Here is a 13,084-nt window from a genome sequence, read left to right as displayed (position 1 = left end):
TACAATGCTTTCTCGCCACCCAGTTATGTTTGGTACAAACAACACAGGAAACCATTGATTACGTACAATACAATTTATTTATTATATGGCACCTTGCAGGTGTACAATCTTCAAGATAATTGATAATTAGAAACTCCAATTATGAAAAGATGTACCATTAGTAGAAATATAGAAATGAAAGCAGTCCTGAGAGTGTTTCTATGAACTACACAAAGCTGTGACATATTTATTTGTTTATTTATTCTCTATAGCATAATGTAAAAAATAGCAATTTAAAAAATTTGAGAGCGAGTTAAGTTAAGCAGTGTTTACGAGAGTGTGTGTGTGATTTGTGAATGCGTGAGCTTGTGTGCAAGGAAGGTTTTGCACATGTATTATGTAATGATGTTATTTATTATAAAACTGTTTCGTGATAAATGGAAGAAATCCACTGAGTATAGCTATCTGAAATGTACCGTTGAGTTTCGATTTAAATGGCAAAAGTGTGAATTCTATAGACTTTGTTAGCGAATACACGTGACGGTAAGCTAAATAGCATTATGCTCCGAGTCCTCGTTATAGTGAATTTTTCATGTATAAATTCAATGCATCGCTATTGAATATTATTTAACTTATTAAATGGTCTCGCAAAAGGATGATTTTTGCAGTTTAAAATGTATGTAATGGCTGTGCTAAATACGAACACCATTCATCAAACTGTAGATTTGAAAATAGATAGAACCTTTTCTTTGTTTATATTAATAAAATTTCAGATTTTCAATGATTAAACGATTAACTCTAGAGAGAAATAGATCTGAAAAGTGAAACTAAAACTATGTAAGGTACACAGTAGATATATATTTGCAAATAATAATCATACCAAGATCACATAGTAAATTGAATGAAAACAAAATTTTTGATAGTTATTTGTACTTGCATGTGATTAAAAACTTAATCTTGATTGAATCATTGCAACTGTGTGGATAAACTACGCATAAATACTCTTCAAAATATTTCCATCTGCAGAATCCAGATGGTTTAGTGACAGCATTATATGACTCGTAGTTAGAGACCTACGTATAATCACAGATAACATAATACTATAAATAGTATTATATTGGGTATAGAGTATAGGGTAGTCATTTATCCTAATTGTAATAGTATAATCTATACTATCTCTAAAGTTGCATCAAACTGCACATGGTGTGCAAATTTGATTAAAATCGGTTGAGTAGTTTAGCAGTCCATCGCGGATAAACAACGTGACACGTAATTTATATATTACTAGTATAATTTTGTAAAATATAGCCCGTGTATTTGAATATTTTGTATATAAAGGTATGCATATGATTGAACAATTAAATCAATATTTAGTTTGTTAAAAAATGAAGCAGAAAATGTTTTTCTTGCATAAACGAGTAGCTGATTATGGTAATTAAAGGTTTTACATTTAAAAATCTACATAATGGTAGTGAAAGGATTATAACAGAGGCTGGATCAGTTTGATAAGATTTAATGAGGTATATAGATTATTTAATGTCATAGCGGGCAATTGAGCTAGTGGTTCGCCTGAAGGTAAGTGATCAACACCGCCCATGGAAATTCGCAGAGGTTGTCAATGATTGCTAAAGGAATGGATTGACGATTGGAAAGAAGGAATAGGCAGGAAGGGTATGAAATAAACAGTAGCATGCTACTATTTCAAGCCGATCTACTGTGGGGGATGTGGTACTTCCCAGTAAGAGCTGGCTAAATTGGTGCCGAAGCGGTTTCGACTCCCACATTAACAAATTAATTTATAATGTACATTTCCTGGAAATTTGTTTACATTTAAAATGTTATTTTTCTTTATTTAATTGTAATTTTCACTGTACGTTCGGATTAGAAGCTTAACTTACTTAGTTAGAGACTAGAGTGCATTCATTATATGTAAGCACACGATATTTATCACATGTTTTGTTGTTTAAAGTTCAGTTTTAATTCTGTTTCACTTCTCTAACCATGGTGTTGCATATTCAAATATAGAAATTAAATTAAGTACATATTTAATGCAAAGCAAATTACCTGCGTAGTTTAAATTCTGATTTGTGACTTATTAGAAAAGTTATCGCAAACCCATTTTTTTGTATAAATACATAGCTTGACACTATTACAGATCGACACAACATTGCAGGAAAAAAATAAGATAACTATAGTAAATGAGAGTGGCGTACATAGTTAAAATAATAACTTAATTCTAAGACATGAACAGCGTGATGCATTATTGTGGCTCTTACATATATAACATTATCGTATATACTCACTAGCAAAGACCATAATATTCTCTGATTTATAAAATCAATGTTCACTATATAAGCTTGACCTGCTCCAATAAAGGCTTAAATAGCAATTTATAAACTGATTAAGTTAAACCACCACACTTTCAATAACAAACGCTTCAATCAACGATAGCTTTGAAGTTTGTAAACGCTACATAAATGAATTCAAGGCACCCTTCAGCAATATTAATCCGTATGATATACTAGCGGTTCGTCCCGGGTTTGTCCAATGTACACATATAATTATAGTTACTTTTTATCATTAGTGATCAACCCCGTGATTCGCCCGCGATATCTCTAAAAATGAACGAATCTTTGAAATAAATTCATCATCGCGTTCCACCATCACAATAATTATGTAAAAAGTTTTATCATAAACCATTCAATTCAATGCATTCATTTTATAATTTGTGACGATTCTACAACGAAATGGTGTAAGTATAATTTTTCATAATTTTCATGCGCTAATTTGAAAGCTTATCTCTGCGGTCCCGCTTCCTTGAATTATAACGTTCGAAGCAAATTTGAATTTACTTTAACCGTACTATGCATTAAACATTTCTTAATTCCCTTGGAAATATTTATATTTAAACAAATACAATTTGCATGAGTTATATAACAATTGTGGTCGTAACAATCGGATTATTTGCATTTATACAAAACGCATTCAGTTGTGATACGAATTTTGAAAGATTTTATTAAAATACGTACTTTCAAAGATTTACACCATTGTTAAATTTGAACTAGCTCGTTAAATTTCAGTAGGTTCATACTACATTTTAAATACGTTATAAAATGTCGTCGTGTCTTTTTTCAATATACCATCTTTGGATAACCTAGTATGATATATATATATATATACTTCGATCACTAATAACAATTACACGTAAATTGTGTCCTCACCTAAAGTCCGACTGTTTTGGTGAGAAATTTGTTTTAGTTAAGGACTTGGTGGAAGAATTCGTTTACAAGTCATAGCAAAAAAGTATTATATATGTTTGAGTCGTGATAGTGGCACAATCAAGTATACAACGCATATTAAAAACCTTATCTATACAGTGCATTATGAAATATTCCGGTGGGTGGTAAAGATGGTATCGGTCAAACGCCTACTTAATGATTAAATAAGTATATAAAGGAAATAAAACCTATTTCTAAATGGAGATGGTCTATCAATAGATCTAAAATAAACATGTTGAAGTTAAATAGTAAAATTACGTTAGTAAGTCTAAAGAATGTATTTTTTTTTTCGTTTGTATAAGCCTCAAAACCGGTTGAATGATTAAAAAAAACTACAAACACTAAGTTGACTTTGAAAATGTTGTTATAAGTCATATTATTATTGAATAGCGCAGCTCATGACATGATTATTGTCTGAAATTCTGAATAAATAGTTAATGCCTGCAGTAGCTTTCGTTCTTCCACTTAGTAATTATTAAGTCAGATTGCATATACAGCGATGTATCTTTAGTTTTATGTATAAAATATAAGCAAGTATTTAACCAACGAAAGATCCAATAATGATGCTTGTTAAATCTCTTATGCGTATTGTGTCGTATTGTTCTAACAGTAGTTTGTTACACTATATAATTTATATTATTAATAATTGTGAAAAAAGTCTTTAGTAAGACAGACTGTAAAAAATTTGTAGCTATAAATTTAAAGATTTTCATATGATTATAATATTGCACCAAATTATCTATTTTTACCTTTCTAGGAAATAAATGTGATATCCTTAATACCTTTTTGTTTTGGTGTATCTTTTATATCGAGAATTAAAATGGCTGTGCGAGATATTTTATTTTTGGACGTTTGTTGTGTATATTCTGCGAAATTATGAGCAAAAGCAAAATGCAATGGATAATATTGAATTGTGTTTACCCGGAATACACTGCGTTGGGAATAAAGATTATTTGCTATTTTTAGTCGGATTTAAACATACTTTATGCTTTCAATATAATTTGGAGATTTTTATAAAAAGAAAAAAAAAATATATAGGTAATAATATTAAGATATTAGTACCTAAATGTGAGGTAAACCAAATGGTAGAAATTCTATTTTTGGTTTGGTTTCTACCGTTGAGTGGAAAAAGAATATTTAAAAGCATATGTTGTGTGTTATTTATAATGGTTTTGTGTCCAACGTTCACTTATATCGTTATATACAAACTTCAAGGCAATATTGCGGTTGTCACAAATCAATAACATTCGCTAAGATAGTTATAACGAAAACGGAGATTTTATCTACCATTTTTACAACATAATTGCATATTGCTCTTAATATAAATTCAAACATTCACACGGCAGCCGTAACTAGTGTCCCGAGCTGCTATGACAGGACATAGGTAGCTCGGGCTTATTTCTACCTCCTCCCGCCCTAAGCCTCGCGCACGATTGACATGTCTAAGCGTCTTCGCTAAACGACCTTATAGATTAATTATTATTCCTTAAACTAGTCTGAGCTTTGCGAATATATGCACGAGCACACGCTGATACAATGTACAACTTATCACAACTATGAGTTACAACCATTTATCTAGGCCATACCTGAGGCTCGTTTACTTAATGTTTTTGACAATGTTTGTTGGTTTAAGTAACATTATTCACGCGAAATTATTTTCAATTCTTTTCAAGCGATTCTACTGTATTTTTTGTTCTTGTATTCACACAACTGGGTGAACCGACTTTATGATTTTTTTTTTTTATTTGATCGCTGGTACCTTCGATGTGGTCCTATTTATATTTAGCCTAGTTCCAGCAGTTTGAACGCGGTTTAGTTTTTTGGTATCAATAATTATATATTTTGTTCTTATATTTATAGTGCATTACTTTGCTTGCCTGTTTTTGAATAGAGCATAACAAAAAAGCATTCTTAATTATTTTTTTACGTTGTTTCAAATATAGCATTATTAATGCCAACATACTGGTTGTGCTGAAAGATTTCAACCGCGATCGAACATGCGGGTAAAAGCAAGTATCATGCATCGGGTGCATAAGCTACATCTATGACAATTTTCTTCAAAATCTGTTCAGGATCTGTTGTAGGATCAAGCACGCCTGCAGAAAATAACGAGATTATTTATTAAATTACAACATTCAATATTGGTATGATGCGTAGATGCATCATTGATTTTCAGTCGCCCCTCCCTAACCATTACAACTATATTACGTTCAAACATTAATTTAAATATATAAACATACACAACTATATTCTGAATATCTAAAACCTTATGGATATTAAAATTATAATGTTTTGATTTATTTGTAAAAGTATCAAACAAAGGTATGACTCCGCCATCTTGTTTCAGGGACATTCGCTTCAATCGCATCTACGACATCGCTCCAGGAGTGTTCAGTCACTTGCACCGGCTGCGTTCCCTGCTGCTGAACGACAACCAGCTCAGGGAGGTACGCTCGGGCGCCTTCCATGGCCTCCGGAGGGTGAAGTACCTGTACTTGTACAGGAACAGGATCCGACACATCGATTCCGATGTATTCCAGGGCATGATCCACTTGGAACAACTGTGAGTATATGATATAATTATAATGAAATTCCCCGTTTCGTCGGAGGTTATGTCGGTGGTAGTTTTAAAAATAACAATTCATAAATATTATTTTTGACGTGACGTGGTATTCTTAATATCTAGTATTGAAAAAAAGAAAGACAAATTAAAGAGTAAAATTCCATGAAATTCTGGAAATCTGAAAAATCCCGCCGTTTGTCATTGAATAAATTTATAATTTCTTATTCCAGTATACATACTAATGCTTGTTAGTATTTCTTTTGCCAAATGATTTATAACACAGTCTGATAACATTGTGGTGATAAATACACTAATTTATTTTGCTATCAGTCATATAATAATATATATATAATGTTATTGTTATATAATGGACCCCACTTCAATTTATTCAATACATACTTAAAAAAATACAATTGAAGCAGTGGTTATAATAATACGCTGATAAGAGATCGATTATACATTTTATATAATATCAATGACCCGGGTTCTAAGTAGAGATAAACAGCCCACGCGACCCAGCCATTCCTCAATGAGTTTCACAGAAAATGATGTCACCGTTTTGCATGCGGTCTGATATATTTGAAATAGATTGTTTATACTAGCTGACCCAATCGTTGTTTTAAATTCTTGTATTTTGATAATTTGATTAAAAATTTTAATTCGAATAGAAAATTTGTTTCCTTACTGTCGATTAGAAATAGTACTACTATGATCTTTTTCGGTTTTTCGGTTTCGGTTTTTGGTACATAATTCGTATAACAGTTTGGGGGTACAGTGTTATATATAATTTAAAAAATTGAGTGTTATTTTATTGGGTGGATAATAATATAAATTTTCATACAAAACATTTAAAAAATTGTTCTCATAATATAAATAATAGCGATTCAAAGAATTATCTGCGCTCATGTTTCAGCAGGGGTTTAAGAAACCGATGAGGCGAGACGCCGCTAAACATTAATCGGAATTGTTATGAAATTTGCGATATGCCTTTTGTCCAAACAGCCAAGAATACTGAGTCTTAACGTGCGCTAAACATACAGTACTATCATCACGTCCCGTTTTCGTCCAGTTTAATCTTGTCAATCATTTTATCCCAGGAACTAATAGTCCGATTTCAAACTTATGTTAGTGTTAGGTATAGATAATTAATTATAAGGAGGCTGAGAAGGAGGAATATAAATGAAACAACATCGTGTATGTCGTAGATAAAACCGCGTAGGACAGCTAGTCTGACATAAAAGTATCCCATGATATAGCATGATTAGTTTTTCATAAAATCCATACTAAGAATTATACAATACCTAACACACAATGTTATGTCACGTTAAGCATCTAGGTGACTAGAATAGATTTACTTTATTGGTTAAAATTTTGCTATCTAAACTCGTATTTTAATTGATGGCAATATATCGCGTGGAATATGTCCGATTACAATTGAATAGATTTTTTATCTCTAAAATATATAGAGCCAAATGCAAGATCAATTCCAATAACATATGTGCCCTTCTTCATGTTTAGTTTCTTATTGTTCAGGATTTACTTTCTTATACTTCGATCAAGAAACCAATTTAAACATTAGAAAAATATACTACATAATATGTAACTACGATGTCTTTTAATTAAATATTTAATTTTGTTACAGGTACTTACATGTCAATGAAATACATCAGATTGAGCCCGAAACTTTCTCGAATTTGCCACGGTTGGAACGACTGTGAGTATATCCCACATTCAACGTAAATTTTCTCAATGCTACAGATCATTTGAACTAATTTTATGTTTCTCTAGGTACTTGCATAATAATAACTTGAAGACAATACCGCCCGGATCATTCCGGGGTCTACCGAAACTACAAAAGCTAAGGTTGGATAGCAATGCTCTTATTTGCGATTGCTCTATGCTTTGGTTTGTTCGAATGCTCTCCGAACACACTGACATGAGCATCGCTGCCACGTGCTATGGCCCATCGGGCAATATGGGGACATCTTTAGCAACAATGAAGGAATCCGACTTTAATTGTAGTAAGTTACCATGTCATATAAAAAATCACCATTATAGTGGGTAATATCTATTTGGAGCCATATTATTCATTATATCGATATTTCAGAACGACCTGAATTCGAAAAGGAACCTGAAGACGTCGTTGTTAACTTCGGTGATGATGCTATGTTTGTTTGTTACGCAACTGGCGAGCCAACTCCAGAAATTGTTTGGTATCGCGACTCGTCCGTTATAAACGTAGATACGTCAAGATACGAGGTAATGAATAATGGAACACTTATGGTTCACCAAGCAGATGAAAATGATGTCGGCATCTTTGAATGTACAGCAAAGAACCCAGCTGGGGAAATACGTTCTAAACCTGCAAGAATGATGATGCAGAGTAAACCTAATGAAAATGGTAACGATATTTCTTACTCGCATAATACACAAAAGTAGTTTAGAATTGATTATTAAATAGAAATATTTTTTCAGACTATCCCGTCTTCACAGTTTTGCCGCGAAAGCAAATGGTTCGAATCAATCAAAAATATGTAGGTTTCGATTGTGTTGCTACTGGCAACCCAAAACCTCACATATCATGGTTGTTCAATGGAGAAAGAATTCTTCTATCCGATCGACTTTCTTTGCGACACAATGGATCAATTGTCATAGAAAATGTACAGGACATAGACGCTGGTACCTACACATGTGTAGCGGAAAACATCAATGGAAAAATATCAGCTTCTTGCACACTTGAAGTCATGGGTAAGCATTGCAAGAATAATTCCGATAGTTTTATTACGCCGGCAGTACAGAAAAGGTGAGTGCATAGAATAAAATAATGTTTGTTTGTTTCAGTCGCTCCTGCATTTATTTTGGTTCCAAAGGACGAAAAGGTAGCTGTTGGAGATAAGGTTCAATTTACTTGCACTGCTCGTGGTGTTCCGAAACCAGTCATAACTTGGTATAGAAATACTATGATTCTTCCTCCAAAAGAAAACCTTATCTTGAGTAACAATAATCAAAATTTGACCATAACTGAAGTTACTGAAGACGATGATGGTATTTACCACTGCCGAGCTGAAAATTCGGAAGGTTTGACTGAAATCTCTGCTATTTTAAAGGTGCAGGAAGTGCCAGTAGTTTCACCAAAGATTGTCACACGCCCAGAAGATATTGAAGCCTATAAAGAAACCACAATACAAATGCCATGTGAATATGAAAGTGAACCGCTTGCTAATATTGAGTGGAGAAAAAATGGAAACAGAATAATACCGAATGAAAGATTTACGATCACCTTGATTGGAAGTTTGGTAATTAATAATATATCGTTAACTGATACAGGAAGCTACGAATGTTCAGTCTATAATGATCACGGCAGAGATACCGCATCAGCATACTTAACAGTGAAAGATCATATTTTGCCTGGCGATGAATATGTCAATATAGCCTTGACTGAAGCGACACGCGATGTAGACCAGGCTATTGCGCGTACAATTGAACAAATGTTTACGAATCGAAGCGGAACAAGTGTTCACGACCTTTATAGATTCACAAGATTCCCTAATGCACCCGCCAGAGAAATTGCAAGGGCAGCGGAAATCTATGAGAGAACGTTAGACAAAGTTCGTGAATATATTCAAAGGGGATTGAAGGTAACAACGGTGGAACCGTTCAATTATGAAAATATTTTATCAACTAAGCACTTGGATATTATTTCACGTCTCTCTGGCTGTGTGGCACACAGGAAAGCACAAGATTGTTCTAATATGTGTTTCCATAAAAAGTACAGATCCATCGATGGAAGCTGCAATAATTTTGAAAATCCAACATGGGGATCATCTTTGACGCCTTTTAGGAGAATTCTTTATCCGATTTATGAAAACGGTTTCAGCCAGCCAGTAGGATGGAATAAAGGATTAAAATATAATGGATTTTCCCTACCCAGTGCCAGATTAGTTTCCACAAAGGTTATTTCGACAAAAAACATAACTGGGGACGAGTATCTGACTCATATGCTTATGCAGTGGGGACAATGGCTAGACCATGATTTGGACCATGCTTTACCATCTGTTAGTGACCAGACTTGGGATGGAGTTGACTGCAAAAAGACATGTGATTATGCGGCACCATGCTTCCCCATTGATGTTCCTCCAAATGACCCTCGTATTACAAATCGTCGATGCATAGATTTTATTAGAACAAGTGCTGTATGTGGATCTGGCATGACTTCAGTTTTGTTTGGAAACCTTGAAGCTAGGGAACAAATCAATCAGTTAACTTCTTTCATTGATGCTTCCCAAGTATATGGTTTTGAAAACGCTGTTGCTGAAGATTTAAGAGATCTGACCAACGATAATGGAACATTACGTGTTGGAGCTACGTATCATGGTACAAAACCACTCTTACCAACAACTGGTATCAATGCTATGGATTGTAGGCTCAATTTAGTTGAAAGCACACGGAGCTGTTTTGTAGCTGGTGACATACGAGCTAATGAACAGATTGGACTAGTAGCCATGCATACTATATGGATGAGGGAACATAACCGACTTGCGAACAAATTGAAAGCCATTAATCCATTCTGGGACGGCGACAAGGTTTATCAAGAAGCCAGGAAAATTGTTGGTGCTGAAATGCAAGCTATAACTTACTATCATTGGTTACCATTGATTCTTGGTCGTGAGGGATATGCCCTTCTCGGTGATTACACTGAATACAACCCTGATGTAAATCCGTCTATCTCTAACGTATTCGCAACTGCAGCCCTTAGATTTGGCCATTCGCTTATTAACCCAATTCTACATCGTTATGATGAACATTTTGAACCTATACCACAGGGACATTTACTATTGCGAAACGCGTTTTTCTCTCCATGGAGAATTGTTGACGAAGGAGGAGTTGATCCACTTATAAGGGGCATGTTTATGACACCAGTGAAATTGAAAACACCAACGCAGAACTTGAATTCGGAACTGACTGAGAAACTCTTCCATACAGCTCACGCCGTGGCACTTGATTTGGCCGCTATTAACATTCAAAGAGGGCGTGATCATGCTATTCCGCCATATACTAAATGGCGCAGTATTTGTAACATGTCTGAAGTGAATGATTTTGATGACTTAGCAGGTGAAATATCAGATAAAGGCGTTAGGGATAAGTTGAAGGAACTTTATGGCTCTGTACACAATATCGATGTTTGGGTCGGCGGAATCTTGGAAGATATGTCTAAAGGTGCTAAAGTCGGGCCACTTTTCCGCTGCATTCTTATCGAACAGTTTAAGCGTTTGCGTGACGGAGACCGACTTTGGTTTGAGAATCCCCTTACATTCAAACCGGATCAATTCAAAGAAATCCAAAAGACAAATTTGGCTCGAATTTTCTGCGATAATGGTGATAATATTGACACGATTGGTGAGAACGTATTTATACTACCAGAAATACAAGACGGTCTAACATCGTGCGAAGATCTTCCGTCAATTGATTTAAGATATTGGATGGATTGCGAATCTTGCGGCGATGACAATGACGTAGAAAAGACACGAGTACGTAGAGAAGCTTCAATGGATCCGAACCACAACCAGCTGATTGAAAATGACCACCGCTTGGAAATTCTAGAAGAATCTCAAAATGACTTGTTTAAAATCGTCGAAGATCTGCAAAGAAAAGTGGAGTATCTCGAGAACACTTGCCAAAAAGTATAAAGTAGACATTAACACTTTCCGTGACGATCGATTGTACCTATAGATATTTCATCCATTGACACGGCGTTACGATACTGGAAAGCTGCATTTGTAAATATTAAACTAAAATAGATATTGTTCACATAATTCATAGAAATACTAATACAAATAACGTTAACCTCGATGTGGTAAAAACTTCACAGAGAGCAACATCAATTACAGATACCAGTCCGTGGTTGATAGGTGAAGTTTTTAATACTTGAGCCTAAATCATATAAATGTCAGTAAAAAATAAAAAAACAAAAAAAAATGCAAAATACATATATAAAATCCAAAAACAAAAATTGGTGTTTAGTTAGTAAGAGCCGTGGTATCCATCTAACGACAAAGCGTGCCTAATGGATTTGATCATGCATACAATTGACAATTACTTATTGGGCAATTATTGATTACGTAATTATATAAAAAGCATTAAGAAAAAAAACAAAAAAAAATTGATGTACTTGTAGAGTATAAGAACGGTGACATAACCCGACGACTGAGCCACTCAAACGGTACTGATTCTGCATTTATTAGACATTGGACTATTATATTACCTGGTAATGTTACGTGTATAATAAAAAAATAAAAATCCAAAAAAAAATACAAAAATCAGTGGAAAAAAAAATAAAAAAGTGTCTCAATGTTCTACAATTAGCGGAGGTTCTATCTTTTTTTGTGTTTTACCCATATTTTAATACTTCGGAATATTTACAATAAATCTATACTCTCCTATGTGGTCCAAATATTTAAGAATTTATTTTTTATCTAATTATATTAAATCATAAGATTAATTACTAAAACTCGTCTGAAGTTTTTACTAATGTTACTATGTAAAATATTGACTATATTATTTATGGTTGACTTGTTTTTAAGTATTTATTGCAGGGTTTTCTAATTACAATTATTACCTACTATGTTAAATATCCAACCTCTTGCTGTTATATACATAGATGATAAAGTAGGTATGAGTAATGTAGTTAATTAAAAATATCGATGTGGTGTCTATTTACTCAAAATAATATATAGAAATAGATAAGTAAGACATTATGATTATTTTAACTTTCATATCCTAATTTACAGCATTTCTAGACTTGATTTTCTTAAGTTCATTTCATTTTTATTTATCATTATCAATTGTTTTTGATTTCAAAAATATTACTTTCAGTCAGTATTATTACATTGCATTCATTATGCGTGACGATCGACAATTTGTATTCCTTATTTGCATTTTCATCGATTTAAACTAAAATAAGCACAATAATTATTATCAGGTTCCGTCCTTGTTCAAAATTTTGGGGTTAGTGACGATAATTGGAAGGTATTATAAAGATCGGCTGAAATCATGAGTACGGACACATTCGAAATATTAAAATTATATTAATAGCACTGAATATTCTCCTTTATTTACGTAGGTGCGCGCGCGAAAAATATTATTTGCGCTTTTGATAATTGATAAGCGGTACGTAGGTACGTTATATGGAAAACCGTAATTAAATTCATAAATCAAAATCTTAAAATCAAATCTAATTCAAAACAATATTTCACTAACCGCTGCA

General features: G+C 33.5%; 1 protein-coding gene across 1 annotated transcript in view; it reads left to right on the top strand.

Moving 5' to 3' along the window:
• LOC119835485 (peroxidasin) overlaps positions 1-11,796 on the top strand; it is a 40,603-nt gene extending 28,807 nt beyond the window's left edge. Inside the window, exons 2-7 of the mRNA XM_038360332.1 lie at positions 5,605-5,820; positions 7,463-7,534; positions 7,609-7,841; positions 7,928-8,221; positions 8,296-8,568; positions 8,662-11,796. Coding sequence (XP_038216260.1) covers positions 5,605-5,820; positions 7,463-7,534; positions 7,609-7,841; positions 7,928-8,221; positions 8,296-8,568; positions 8,662-11,507 — 3,934 coding nt within the window. The 3' untranslated portion in view covers positions 11,508-11,796. The remainder of the gene's footprint in view (positions 1-5,604; positions 5,821-7,462; positions 7,535-7,608; positions 7,842-7,927; positions 8,222-8,295; positions 8,569-8,661) is intronic.
• The last annotated feature ends 1,288 nt before the right edge of the window (positions 11,797-13,084 follow it).

The sequence above is a fragment of the Zerene cesonia genome, chromosome Z, assembly GCF_012273895.1.
Source record: "Zerene cesonia ecotype Mississippi chromosome Z, Zerene_cesonia_1.1, whole genome shotgun sequence".
NCBI lineage: Eukaryota > Metazoa > Arthropoda > Insecta > Lepidoptera > Pieridae > Zerene > Zerene cesonia.
Note: the sequence above shows the minus strand (reverse complement) of the source record. Positions and strands in the feature narration are given on the sequence as shown.